We start from the raw sequence: 15,112 nt of genomic DNA, 5'->3' as shown, positions 1-15,112 counted from the left end.
GCAAGAATTCTGCTAAAACATACATACTTATCTTGCTTTCTTTTCTTGAGTTCCTGCTTTCTGCCATGCAAGAAATCATTCCAACAGTATTAACGACCATTCCATCACGTGCAAGTGAAATCTGGAATGCTATAAAACCTCACTCACCCTTTCCTCAGTATCTCCTTGTATATCCTTGCTGTATTCCCTAGACCACCTTAGATAATGCCTTTTTTTGCTTGGATTTCAGGCCATAAAAAGTTATGAAGCAATAACATAAGTACTTGTGTGATGAAGACTTTTCATGTGGTTTTTCCTCAGGCCTTTTCCCCTCATCCAACCTGTATGTACATGATTAATGATCCCTCTTTGATCAAGCTTCTACATGCATTGCCACTGCAAGTTTTGCTTCGTAAAGTTACATTCGGGCATCTGGATTGTACATGCTGATTTCTTTAGGTTTTTTATCTAGTATCTTCCTTTGCATAAGTGAAAAACTGAAATAAAATAGTAGAAAAAGACCTTGCATTGTATGTTAAAATATCATCCATGGAGATCTTGAGTTCTTGCAACACCTACAAAGCTCATTGAAGTTGCAGCAGTTCAACATCACTCAGGGTCAGATATTTGGTTTCCTGTTCTTCACATTAATGCTGTTATTCAATCTAAAGCAGGTGCCATATTCTTATATGCAAAACTATTTCTCTTTACTGTGTAAGGAATTAAGAGTATTGAGTTAATTAAAGTAGTTATCATAGAATCATAGAATTGATTGGGCTGGAAAAGACCTCTGAAATCATCAAGTACAACCCTTGGTCCAACTCCAGTCCCTTTACCAGATCATGGCATTCAGTGCCACGTCCAATCTCAGTTTAAAAACCTCCAGGGATGGTGAATCCACCACCTCTCTGGGCAGGCCATTCCAATGTCAGATTACTCTCTCTGAAAAAAAATTTTTTCTGATCTCCACCTTAAATTTCCCCTGGCAGAGCTTGAGCCCATGCCCCCTTGTCCTATTGCTGAGTGCCTGGGAGAAGAGACCAATCCCCACCCCCTTCAGGTAGTTCTAGACAGTGATGAGGTCCCCCCTGAGCCTCCTCTTCTCCAGGCTAAACAGCCCCAGCTCCCTCAGCCTCTCCCCATAGGACTTGTGCTCCAGTCCCTTCACCAGCCTTGTTGCTCTTTCGACCTACTCCAGCCCCTCAATATCTTTCCTGAACGGAGGGACCCAGAACTGAACACAACACTCAGCGTGTGGCCTCACCAGCGCTGAGTACAGGGGAAGGATCACTGCCCTGGTCCTGCTGGCCACGCCATTATCTATCACCATGACACACGACTGGTGAGTAAAACAAGCTGACCTTCCCAGCTAAAAGAAGGTTTGTGTAGAACACTGTGCTTTATCCTGCTAAATTATGGATTTGACAATAGGACAAACTCTGATCTCAGTCATGCTTCTGTTAAGCCAGAGTCATTCAATTTATTGCATTGGGGTTTTTTTGTGTGTCTTTAACAGTATAATTAAGAGCAGACTTCGGTGCTGAGATGTTAATCCTGTTCTTGGACCAGGAGCAACATAAAGTCAGCGCAGTTATTCGGGTCTGAAGGAGTGCTAATGAGGAGTTAGTTACAAGGCAATTATTACTGCCAGGAATGCTTAGTGCTTAAAGGAGGTATAGTTCCTTCTTTCAAAATAGCTTCAGCCCAGCCCTCAGTAAAGTCAAGGAGAATCCCAGGCATTGTGATTATACATTCCATTCTTGTGTGTGTATGGTCTGAACCAGCCTGGGATTTGTACTGATGCAGATTTCAATCACATGGGGTTATTTTTTCATTTGAAAGGGCATTTATGTGCATAGGGATGCAGAAAAATCTTGAATACACTAAGATCCAAGTTCTTTGACATCTCACTGGCTTCTGTATCTCAGTGCCCATGAGAACCAAGTCTGCAGTCAGAAGTAGTTTGTGTTCGTGGATGGGTTATAACATGCCAAACTGAGCCACAGGTTTCACTCCACAGCTCCTGAAGGAGCACAAATCATGCGGCTCCCATCTATGGGTTTTATGTTTTACACAGCTTGGCTAATGGGTTTGCCAGGTTGAGCCATACACAGTTAATTACATCAATGTTAATTTTCTATTTCTTTTGCACTTACTGAGTAATTCAGGTTCATCCTGTCCTAACAGGATAATTAAATATTGGTGTCATCTTTTGTTAAAAGACAGTTTATGACAGTTAAGGCTGTATGTGGCCAGCAGGATTTCAGGACTCTGTCCTGGTGCCTGTCATGGCCAAGTCATAGCTTCAAGGCAGGGTGAGACCTGCATGCCTGTTAGAATCCTCATTCCTTTTCCCCAGTGCCCTTTCTCCTGAGAAAGGAAGCACACTACAAACATGTCCTTGGTCAGGGCCACTGGGGAGCTTGCAGCCTCATGCACGCTGTGATCCACACTTGCCATACATTTTAGTAATGACCTTGCCCAAGGCAGCATTGTTTCCTGGTTTGCTTTAACCATCAGAAAAGAAAATGTCATTTAATATGGTCTAATCTGATCTTGCTTTATGTCAGCGAGTTTATGTATGTGGATGTCAATAGCCATTACTGTAGCAAGAGAGCCATCCCTGCATGTGGCTGTGTTCTATCCTTAGCAGAAACTGCCCTTTCATTTTTGAATGCTGTTCTGACAGTGTTCTTGTTAAGCTGCTCAGTTTTGATAGCTGGAAAGATTCATCCCTTCCTGGTAAGTGGTCAGTTTAGTCCCTGCAGCATAATAAGGTATTCAAATGAATGTGCTGCCATGCAAGAGACATATGTTAGAGAGCAGACTCTGTACTGTCACAACACTGTCTGTTGAGGTTTGAGAATGAAATAGCAGTCCTCGTGATGGCCTTCAGGGGAGAGAGGAGCACATCTGGTAGCCAGCTCATGAACCGGCGTTTGAAGCGCTCTGGAAGCAGACAGACACTCAGCATTAACCGCTCATAGATTTTGTATCACCATTACATGAAGTTTCTCAGGCTGCTTAAGATGGGGTTAGATCATCTTCTGGCACATGCTGGAAGCACATTGATTTCTTACATTAATCTTTAAATAGAAGAGATTTTTATTTGATAGTCATGACTTAAGGCTGGTTTGCCTGTGCTGTTCATGCTGCTGTGGCTGATGTCATTGAAGACTACAAATAACCAGAACAGGCAAGCAAGATTAAATGCTTGTAGCAATACCTTCCCAGGCCCTCTGGAGCAGTGTAACTGCAGCAGGGGTGGAAGGGCTTTCGGACTTTGTAACTAAGTTGACTTCTGATTCTAAACTACACATCTCAGCCTCCTCCTCAGTTCAGCCTGCAGAAGGGCAGACATGAGCAGTTCCTAGCCTGCTGAAATGCTAAAGTTTGGACTTTTCCTGGCAGGTGAACGCTGCCAACTTCTTGCTGGAGTAATGCATTTACCCTTCCCTCCTGTGCTGTTGCAAGAGCAACAACCTGCAGCTGGTGGGACACAGTAACTTTCACTGTTTGCAAAGTAAATTCATGGCTGTCTCTGAAGTCGGGAGGCCTTATTTCAGTGGACATTTTATTTAGCTGTGCTAGTAAAGAGGCTGGTAGTCCAACCACTTGTCATTGCCTTTTCCCAGGAATTAATGCCCTCTCATGAGGGGTTTGCAGAGTTGCTTGTGAGTGCCCCTTAACCCACTTCAATCAAACTGAGTTAGCAAAAACCTCCTGCTTAATCCAGTTAAGCTAAGCCTGGCTCAGGTTGACCAAAGTAGGTTAGAGGATGTCCACAGGAGCCTACTCTGTAGGCAGATCTGAAGAGGTAGTAATTTCCACAAGAAGCAGGACGAGTTGTGCAGGAGTAGTGGATCAGAATTAGCAGCTTCTCCCATCCTTGGGCTGCAGGCAGAGGAGGCCATCCAGCTGCCACCCCACACTGCACACACACAGGAGTGTTGGGCAGCCCGGCCAGCAGGCAGGACCTGGGAAGCTGCTGTGATGCAGCTGTTTTCCCATATACCCCTTCCCATGGTTACCACAGAAGAAGAACTTGGTACCAAGCAGGGTACCAAGAAGAAGAACTTGGTACCAAGCTGTGGCCAAGAACAGCAGACTGAAGTCCTCTGCAAGCTCTTGAAGATTTACTGTATGAGTCTTTGTCCGTGATCAAGCATTGGTGTGGATAGAGGTCCAAATTATGGTCAAATTAGTGTCAACATGGATTCTTGACATTTGTGTTGCCAATTCCTGAAGCAACTGCAAGCACACATGTGTCTTTGTTGTCTGCAGTATGGCAGCTTCCTATAAAGGAGGTCTGATACAGAGCTTGTGTAGCTATTGGGCTTGCAGGCCTACATAAAGCATATGCCAGAGCTGGGATCTGTCCTTACTGCCACCATGGTGCTGCTGTTACAGAGGGTGTAACTGTTTAGCTGGCCCTTTGGTTGATTTGGGTCTGCAGAGGAATTTTAACCTCAAATCTCTTAGTTTAGTGTTTTCAGAAGTTTTTGAGCAGATTAAAGATATGAAAGGAGTTCTAGGTGGTGTTTAGGAGTGGGGTTAGGGAGACTATCTCTATAAATGACACTCCATGTGTGTGACTTTATGTTGAAGGGATAACTACTAAAAAGATTTGAAACATGCCCTAACCATTGCATTCATGTGGAGGTATATTTTCTCTCTCCATTAGCAACTTTTACAGATCTCATTCTTCTTAACATTAAGTAAGTCAAAGGTTGAAGTGATCTTCCTCCTTCAGGAATTAATGACTAAGTTCCCTTTTCTTTTAGATGAGGCAGAAGTTTACAGGTCCCACAGATACCAGAAACACACATGCAATGGATGTGAACAAAGTGGGAAATACTCAGTGCTCTCACAGTTTTAGGGCCTGGAGAAAGATGAGTGGCCTTCAGGCAATTGCCAACCTGCTACTGACCCTTCTGCTTTGTCTCCCTGCCTCTTACCCACTCCTGGTGGGGAGGGAGAGGAACTGGGAATGGTAGCTGCATGTTTTCTGATGAATCTCTGTACCAGATCTCTATGTATAAAGGATTCAGCCAATCTGCGTCCCCCTTTATGCAGTACAAAGGGATGAGGCAGGGCATTGAGACTGCTCATACATATTTCAAATCTCTCTCTCTTTTTATTTTCCTTAGGGTTGTTTTCACTTTTATTTTAAAACAGGGTAAATCTGGCTGCCCTAAAGCTAGCTCCTCTTCTATATAGTTACTCTTGTTGATTTAAAAACAAGAATAAGGAGAAGGGTTTGCCAGCATAGCATTTGCTATGCAACATTTACATGCAGCTGCTTTGAACTAAATTCCCAGCAGAAGTGAAAGGATTTTGAGGCTTCCAGATCTTAGCAGACTACTGTTTTTTTGCAGACAGAAATCTATATCATATGTACTTCTTCAGAGATCCTTCCCTGTCAGCCAGGACTGTACTATCCTTCTCCTACCCCACTGAGACATATTACCAGCTTTTGGGAGGGGGATCCTTCTGGACCCAGAAACTTAATTAGTTTTGCTTACAAATGTCTGCCACTGAAGTGACTGATTACTTTTTGGAGAGAAGGAAAATTCTTTTCTCTAGAGTTAAAAACAGCAAAAGCATGCAAATTTGTATAGATTTTGATGCTTGTTTCTTTTCTGTGGGGCAACTCTCTTCTCTATATGTGGGGAAATTTTTCCAGCAGTTCCATTTCAGTCCTGGAGTTGTAAGCTAAATGATAAATCTAGTCTTATAGATCAAGAATATGATCAGTAGTATTTGAAGGCTGTTTTCAAACCAAATGCTGGTAATTTCAAGGAAGATAAGTCTTGCCCTACTTGACTGCAGCCTGACCAGTTTCACAGAGTGAGAATCTGTTGACACTGAAAGGTTTTTTTTGGGTAATGAAACCATGAGCTAATCCAGGGCCAGAGCGGTAAACAAGGGGTTTGCTGTTTAGACATGCAATGTAACTAACACAATTAAGGTGATGCAGCTTGCTTACAGGTGAGGTGAAGGTGCCTCCTGCATTGGCACAGGAACATCTTCACTCACTCCTTGGTGGCAATGTTAACTTCAGAGAGTGGACGCTTTTACCCTTAGGAGCAGGATCAGTTTGATGCCCCATAAATCTTATTAGGTATTCTGTTCATTCTCCAGAGAAGTATCATGAGGGTTAATTATTTCTCTGCTCTGACTCAGACAGTGATTTTGTGCCAGAGGATTCTGGCAGTAAGTATAATCCTAGTGATACCCTCAGTGAGGAAACCATTGTTAATGATGTTGATGAGGAAGCGCTAATGGAAGCTGAACCAGAGCCTGATATAGAAACCGGGAGATCTAAGGCAAACAAAGGAGAGAGGATGGAAACCTGGCTGTTTTCAGCGTTCTGCAGCAGATCTCGCGAAAAATAACTCTTTGTCTTCTTCCCCCTTGCCCCCCCCATCCAAATGCGGGCTGCAGAATGGCTCTCCTGGGGCTGAGCTGTGCTGAGAGGGAGGGAGGAGACGTGCTGCTGAAGTGCTGGTGCCGACCTCCATTCCCTGGGCAAGATGTGCAGCAAGGAGCAGGTTTCAAACAGAGCGTCTCCTCTGCAAAAGCAGGTTGTCAGATGGGGGTTGAGGCCCTTGCTCTGCCCAGGCTCCAGCAAGGCATGGCTCCAGAGCCAGTTGGCACTGTGAATTAAAATACATTGGCCATGTTACTCTATTTAGGACTGGTGTGCTGGAGTTAGATGTAGCATGAATAAAACATATATTTCATACTGTTTTTCTCTATCAGTCTTTATAAACTTGTGATGAAAGACCAGTGATATTTACCTGCTTGTATCTGTGCTGAGAAGGGTAGAAGGGTTCCCTGCACCCTGCACTAACCACACCTTAGCCCTTTCAAAGTTTTCCTTGTCCCAAAGAGATTATTTTCCTCTCCTAATCTTGTGTGGTTTCCAAGGTCCATGTTTAAACATACAATGACATAGGATAGATAGCTATTTTCCATACATGGCTTTGGTTGTTCAGCAGGAGCATTCATTGCTTAAGACAGTTCTGAAAGGGATTCTGTTCTGTACCCCAAAGGGGAAGCAGTCAGGATTATCTTGGGTCACATCTTTCTTCTATTAGTCAAATGGTGAAACTAGACATCTGAGTTGTTGCAGTCTGTGACCTTACTCTGCTTCCTGACAAATCTCACAGCTTTTCAGTTGTCTCTAGTTTATATGCAGGATTCTTCAGTCCCCCTGGCAATCTGCATTCTTTCTCGAGCTTTTTTCTGGTATCTTGGGCCCTTGGGAGATCACAGCCTCGACTTAGTTTCTATGTGGCCGCATAGCTAACCACTCCAATAATTCCCTGCCTTAGTCTGGATCCTTCTGCTGAACAGGCTTAAAGGTATTCATGGCCTTCTCCAACGTTTCTTGATGCTATTCAACCTATACAGTGTTCTTTCAACCTGCATTCTTCCTGGATGCTTCCAGAAGCAGTACAGCAGGCTCCAACTTTTCCTGACACTGTGGCCCTTTATAGCAACCAGCAGCTTACACATTTGTCATTCAGCTCACAATCTGCTTCACTGTTTCTGGCATCTTACGGTTGCTCTCTCATTCCCTAACATGCTATAGCCTTCTCCAGGCTCAGCAGCTGCTCCAAGAAGGTTCCTAAGCCTTGGGAGCTTTTTGCTGAAAACATTTTTCAAATTCTCCCTTATGCTCTCTAGCAATTACTTTTTTTTCCATTTTGTGATATGATGTGTTTTTACTTGCCATATTTCTAATTGTTTCTTCATTTACCTTTATTGGTCCCTGATTTCCAGCAACATGTGTTATTCCTCATAAAATATGGACGCTCTGACTTTGTTATTTCAAACATCCTCATGGTTATACCCAGCAGTTGTAGCCCTTCTTGATGTGATTGCATTCAGTAACATTCTCTCTTGTTAGCTGATTGTCTTTTTTGTGTCCCCTTGCCTGGTTTTCATCATCACTGTCCTGAGGCTTGCATCTCATAGCACTGCGAGGCTTTCTCAGACAGCTCTGTCATGATGATGTGTCCTCTGGTTTTCCATATCACCCTGGGATGTTTCTTGACATACATATCTTATTCAACTTCCCTTATGTCCCACAGCACTACACAGACTTCCTACATCCTCAGCAACTTTCATGGTACTCTGATGTCCCCTGGCTGTTATCTGGCTCTCTTTGATCTTTCCCAGCTGAATCGCAGCACTGTCTTAATATCCCTCTCTCTATCCTCTATGATCTTCATTGGCATCTCTGGCTTGCTAATGGTTATTTCCACATTCTATTTTAAGTTTGATTCAAAACATTTTCACTCATCTACAAACATTTGCAATCATGCAGCCAAAAAGGACTTCCTAGTAAAGTAGCAGTTCAAGCATTCATTTTGTTTCTCTGACAACATCTTTAAAAGCAAATACGTAGTTGTCCTAATGAATTTTGAGAGGAGGAGATTGTTACAACATTTCCAGAAATGTATATTTGCAGTCTGAGGCTCTTTTACTAAATGACTAAAGTAAGGTAAGAATTATACCATGGTGAGCTTGCTGCATGTTTAAAGATCCTGCAGAGAATGACTGGCAGCGCTCTCAAAAATTTGATCCATAAATTCTATAAAGTGAAGCAGTACCTTTGCTTCTCTTTGTTAAAATGCGTATCACTGTTCAATGCAAATTCATTTGGCAATATTTGTAAAGTACTTCAAATATTTGGGCTCTGCAGGTTAGACTGTTGCTATTCTTACATTAGATATCTTTACTCATAATGATTAATCCTGAGTTTGATAGCATGAAGCAATTTTTTACTTGCCTGCTGGCTGATCCCAAAACCTGTTTGATGTTTGAAGTTTTCAGACAGAAAAAAGAAACGGATGCTGAAGTGTATGAAGCTGTACAATTGGCCTTATTCTAATATCACCTCTTGAAAATATACGTTCATGAAAGGATACAAGTTATATTTCTCATTAGCTATTCGTGTCATAGCATCATCATCAGACTCAGCTGGTATAATGTAAGCCACCAGCATCCATTCTACATGGATAACATTATAGAGTGAATATTTCTTCTTCATAAAAATTCCAACACTCAAGCATGTCTGTATACTTTGACTCTTCCTTGTCCCCAGTGCTTTGACTGCAGAAAGAATCCTAAAATGAGTTTGTTCCTATTGTTTGTCTTGTGCGTTCCTGGTTTCTACTTGGAAAAATTACAGAAAAAAACATGTGATATAAATCATACAGTAGTGCATTACAGTTTTATTTAGTTCCTTAGTCAACCATGCTTTTAGTTATCCCCAGCAGTAGATGCCATGTTTAAGAGTGCAAGGGCTACATGCTTATGTGCTTACTTTATTTCCTTTGCTGCTGAAGTTCTAAAGCAGTCAACAGCCCTTTAAACACGGATTTATTACTGCTCACACACCACTGAACTGCAGGGGAGGGAGGATAAAAATGTTACCGAGTACAGTGGGGTCAATTGCTCTTTGCATGAAAGGCCTGTTTAGCAGAGGGGGAAGAACCTCAACCTGGTGCCAGCTATTCTTGCACTAGCCAGGTCCTGTCATCAAAACTCTACAAAGGCTGTGCTAACTTAACTCTGCAGAAGGATAAGGTTAACTTAAACTTCCAGATGTACACTTCCACAAACGCTTAGTCCTTTTCTTCCCCTTTGTATGCTTCTGGGACAAGTGCAGAAGCCATCTCAGCTGGCTGGACAACATCATCTGTGATGGTCGCCATCGCTGTGGAAAACCTAATTCATCAAGTAATCCAAGTTCAGTCATGGCCTCACTGGGTATAAATGGGTTTCTTTTTAACACGAAAGCTGAGTTGGGCCTGGCAGCTTTTATAACTTGGAAGATTTGAGGGGAAAGGAAAACCAAAAAATATTGAATATAGTATATATTACTTTTGCATCAGATAGATGTTTCTTTGATTTTATTGTATTTCCTAAGTAGGAATTTCCCTGGTGTGAAGGATTCCCCTGTGGGTGCAGAGCCAGCACGAAGGGTGCAGCCTGCTCTCTGATATAGGCTATCATTGTGGAGGCTGGAGAACAAATATTCAATAATTTAGGCTCAAATGGTCTTCCCGAGGTAATTTGGTCCAATCTCTATTCCAAGCAGGACCAAGTAGATGAGGCTGCTTTCCGACAATCCTTCACTGAGACATGGCCCATGGTGAAAGTAAAATCTTCCAATTTAGATTAGGAAAGCATTTCTTAAGCTTCTTCTGAGCTTAGATAGACCTCTCATGAATCATTTTTCTTCCCAAGATTATTCTGAGTGCAGCAATTCTGCCCAGACAAGGGAACAGTTAACTTCTGTTGATAGCAACAGCTCAAATTCCTCCAAGGTAAGGGAGGAAGAATTGATTATGGTTTCCTTGTTTGATGTGTGAAGATCCATTTCTTTGCCTTGGAAGAACTGTACTGCAGTGAGCAGTTACATGAGTTTGCATAAGTACTTGCAACCAGTTCTCATGGCCATAATCTGCAGGAAATAAGCAGTACCCAGTAAGCAGATCAATGACTCTTTTTAGTCTTGGGGTTTTTTTTTCACTATGTATTTCTTTTTCTTCCTGTAATTTGCCTAAATTTATGGTTCATACTTCTTAGCTAAGAAAGACAATATTTTTCTCTCATATGTGTTTTAGACTCCACAATTCTCTTTGAATCCTTTTCCATTGGAAAGGATACTCTGAACTGTCTTTGGCCTAGCATTGGACAAATATCACAAAGAGAGAAATGCTGGTTAACAAGCAGATTGAACATGGGCATTGCAAAATTAAGTTTTCTATTTCTTCTGCTTTGTAATGTGTCTCATGTTTGATATAGCAGCATTACCTCTGGCAGTGGTTGTTATGTCTTTAGCCTCTGTATTGATATTTCTCCCAATAAGTAAGAAATCTATTTTTGTGAGCATCTTGTGACAACCGGCTCAAGTGACAAAAGCCACTGAACAGCTATTGAGCAAATCCAGGCTAGATTCAGAATAGTAAATTAGAGGGCCAAGTCTCCACATTGAAATAGCAACAACAGTTTATTCTGGACCAATTTTTTGTCCTTCAGCTTCTACTTGATGTGACAACTGTCCACTTAAAATAGCATTTGTATGAAAAAGAAAGGAAGCTGTGTCAGTACTTTCAGTCCCCCTGCAGAAGGTGTTGGTTCACCCCTAATGCATAATGCACAGCCTCTCCCAAACACACATCTCATCAGTTCCCTGTATCTGCAGTGTTAGAAAGCAGTTTGGGAAAGAAAGGGAACAGTAACTTCTCCAAATGCAGCTAGAGAGAGAAGTTTGAGAGAGCCCTGGATATAATTACCTGAGCTGGACTCCAGCCAGGAGAATGCTGAGCTAAGGAACAGTAAAGTCCTGACTCTGCACAAGGGATCCAGACAAATTTAAAAGAAACTGAAATAACAGAAGTGGGATTTGAGCATCTGGGAAGACGTTTTAGAGAGTGAATGAATACAAACTAAGGCCCCTAGGGAGTCTGATAGGAAACAAAAGGAGCAAAATGAAGAACAGAGCATAATGGTAATATATGTGGCACTGTCTGTCTTACATGAAGTCAGGGCTACCTGGTAAAACTGTAGCCTCTGCATGATCTAAGAGATCTAACTTCTCTGAGTTCATTTATCTCTCTTCCCAAGCCAGGCTACATGAACAAGGATGGAAATAAGACACATACTCTCTGTTGTGTTCTTAAATAGCGATGAATAAGAACTGAGTCAGACCTGATAAATATGTTATATCTTTAACACAGCACCAGGTTAATTAGCCACCATTAAGCTTGTGCAGGAAGAAGGATTTCTCTCTGTGGGGCTGCTCCCCAGGTAAGGAAAACTGGTCTCAGCCCAGAAGTATTTTACCTTTAATCCCAAATTTCTTAAAGGGTAGTTATTCTACCACTTGGCTGCTGTTTCTTGACAGGGTTGGTATCAGACAAACATTTCAATTTTCCTTCACTTTTTCTCTTTTACAAATTTTCCTCTTGCACAAAATCTTCACAACTCCACTATCAGCAGATAAAGATACCTAATGATAACGGGTCTGTTACCTCTCATCTTAAGGTCCAATTCTTGTGGTGATATTTTTGTAATTTCTGTGAACTAAAAGCATACTCAGGTAGCTACCATTGCCCAGAGCATGTACAAAGCCTTTTGGTCCTTCCAAACGGTTCTCATTCAGGCACTAAAAATTCAAAGAGAAGCGGTTTCAAAAGGAATGCACATGCAGAAGTGAAGAGCTGATGGATGCCAGCGGGGAAGGTGGTCCAGAAGGCAATGGTAAAAAAAAAACCAACAAAAAACAAAAATAAAAAAAGAGGGCCTGGAGGGAAGGTGGGACATGAGGAAATCCAAGTGAGGTAGCATTTGGGATTTAAAACTATACATTCTTCCCAGTGGCAGGTTTTTTACTTATTTTCCCTTAGCTGTTGCTTTTTTCACATTCCTTTTCGCCCGGCTCATTTGTTTTATGCCAAGAGGCTTATTTGTCTTTCCTGGCTTATTTGTAGTGCATCTGGATTTAGGCATCCTGATAAATCAGTTGCTTTGAAGACTGTGATCTAAAAATGAACACTGAGTTGGATTTTGAGCTAATTTAAACTGATACACATCTCATGAAGTGAAGTTTAGCCATGTAAAATTCCACTGCTTAAGCAAATGCGTAAACAATGAACATTATTCCCCTTCAGTGTGTCAGAAAAAGGTATCATCTCCTCCAATAAAAAGGATTATTTTAAATTTGAAACACGTACCTATAAATGTCTGTATTTTGCAGTTTTGAAAATCTAAGCATGGAAATGTATTATGTTAACAAATACCACACACTTCAAGAGATTGTCTTCTACTGAGCATGTTATTTTTGAGAAGAGCTAAACCCTCCATTGGTTTTATCTGCCTGAATGTACTGGTTTAATTGTGTATTTTATTTGCTTCTATAATATGTGTGCTTACTGTGCTTTAGCAGACAAATGTAAGCTGGGGTCAGAGTGCAAGCTCAGACAACAGTCTGCAATATTCAGCACCCTACAGGATTTGGGATTTCATTAGTATTTTTTGGTTTTATTTTATTATTAAACACAGAATGAGAGCATCCTAGAACTGATTCATCTTACTCACTGTTCTTATATGACTGGCTTGGAATTGAAAAACTGTATTTTAGAGACAGCTTTGCTTCTGATCTTAGGGAAAGCACTGATGGGAATTAGTTAGGCACTGCTTCTTAAAAAAAAAGGCAGATAATTAGAATCCAAATTTTAATCTTGCTGCCTTTGAAAGCAAAACATAATCAGTAACAATCTAAAATCAAGTCCCTTGCTACTTTTCACTTTAGTCAGAGGAAGTCTGATTTCCACTAATGCCAAGAGCTTTTACTATATGTTGAGAGAGGAGCTCTGGTGAATTTTGCTGCAGCAGCTGCAGAAGTCACTGCCTTGGCTTCCCATTCTACTGCTTTGCTGGAAGTTATTGACATCCAACAACACCTCAGCTCCTTCATGGCAAACCTAGATGTCTGCTCACATTCACCTCAGCTGGATTTTTGACTGGATTTTTAAGTGGGTTTGCACTGATTTCTGCACAGAGGAGGAAGCACAGAGTTCGTGTTGTGTGGTCAGCTGTCGAGTGGAAACTCCATTGCAAGGACTGGGCAGCTGAGGGTGGGAGCTCTTGATTCTACCACAGCAATGCTCATCTGTCAGTGGTGAGAGGCATCAGCTCATGGTGTATGACAATTGTATGTCAACAGCAAATTAGGCAAAAAAGAAATTAGGGGCTTTAATGGCAAAATAAACAAAACCACACAGGAATGGAAATAAGGGAAGGGCAAAATACTTTAAGAACCACACAAGAATTCACATGGTGACTAAAATGACATATTCCTTTTCTAACAAATATTTTTATTGTCATATGCATGCAGATCAAGTGCCACTATATAGTGGTGCTTAGGCCTTTTGTTATCTCTGAAGATATGAAAATTATACTTGGAACGAAAGTGCAAGAACATTGTGGCTTCCACTGGATCTACCACCTGCCATTAGAGTAAAAAGCTATCGCCAAATTTAAACATTTGGAGTGCAAAGATACAGCCATGCCAGCCCTAAATAACTGTTCTTGTTCCGTAGTCCAACTGGAGACATATTTGGCCATCTAATTTCTTAATTAATTATTCACCTTAGTCCTGACTAGAAGGAAAATGCATTTGTCCAGGAAACTGTGTGGAGTTGCTCCAGGAACTGCTGAGCTCCTGCCTTTTTGGTGTGCTGTTGGAAATCAAATTACACAGCTTTAGCAACAGAACTATAATTAGGGTCAGTGGAAAACTGTGGGTAGGACAATATTGTGGATTCTGCAATTTTTTTGTCATGTTGCTCTGTAATATGTCAGAAACCAGTAGTTTTATTGCTTCGTGCTGCATCAACACTGTCAGTGAAACATCCCCTTCTTCCTGGCGGGGAACTGACCCCTCTGGGAGCCTCTTGCTATGGCTGGCCTCAATTGACAGCAATTCACAACTGTGCTCCTTCTGTGGCTGGTGGCAAAGCTCCTGGTAACTTCTGTAGAAGCTGGGCAGGCCTAGGCAGGGCAAATGAGGGTGGATAATGAAGACAGCAGAGGAGAGCTGAGGAGAAAAGAAGGCAGGCTAGTGTGTTTCATTATAATCTCTCCAGTTATCACTGGATCTCATCCTGATATCACCAGGAGGTTTGTTCATAGATTAAAATTATGTTGTAACTAAAATTTAATCAGTTCTTATTTTTCTGTTCTTCATCACACTAAGAAAATCTCTTCTCTAGGCTTCTGCTGCTTCTGCCCCTGGGCTTTGAAGTTCCTCCTTTTGCTCCCTGGATTTTCTTTTGCTTACCCCTCATCCCCCCTGCTCACCTTTCTTCCAGCTCTTTCCAGATCTTGCCTCTTGGGGGGTGTCATTCTCTCCACTTGCTCCATTCCAACCCCCAGAATAATCAGCTGTGGGCAGGCTAATCACTGACTGTGATGTGCCACTGCTGGCGCTTGCAGCCAGGAGAATACACCTCTTGAGATCATTCTTTTGGGATGTCAGCAAATTCAGGCAAACGTTGTAAGACTGATATCATAGTTGGAAGGCTGCCTAAGATAATTTTTTATTAAA

General features: G+C 41.8%; 1 protein-coding gene across 2 annotated transcripts in view; it reads left to right on the top strand.

Annotated features, from left to right (window-relative positions):
• Positions 1–1,269: 1,269 nt before the first annotated feature.
• The window catches only part of ENAH (ENAH actin regulator), a 128,979-nt gene continuing 115,136 nt past the window's right edge, over positions 1,270–15,112 (top strand). For both annotated transcript variants that reach the window (XM_071579566.1, XM_071579558.1), the window contains exon 1: positions 1,270–1,321. In XM_071579566.1, the coding sequence (XP_071435667.1) occupies positions 1,308–1,321 (14 nt within the window). In that variant the 5' untranslated portion in view covers positions 1,270–1,307. The remainder of the gene's footprint in view (positions 1,322–15,112) is intronic.

This window comes from Pithys albifrons, chromosome 2 (genome assembly GCF_047495875.1).
Source record: "Pithys albifrons albifrons isolate INPA30051 chromosome 2, PitAlb_v1, whole genome shotgun sequence".
Taxonomy (NCBI): Eukaryota; Metazoa; Chordata; class Aves; order Passeriformes; family Thamnophilidae; genus Pithys; species Pithys albifrons.
Note: the sequence above shows the minus strand (reverse complement) of the source record. Positions and strands in the feature narration are given on the sequence as shown.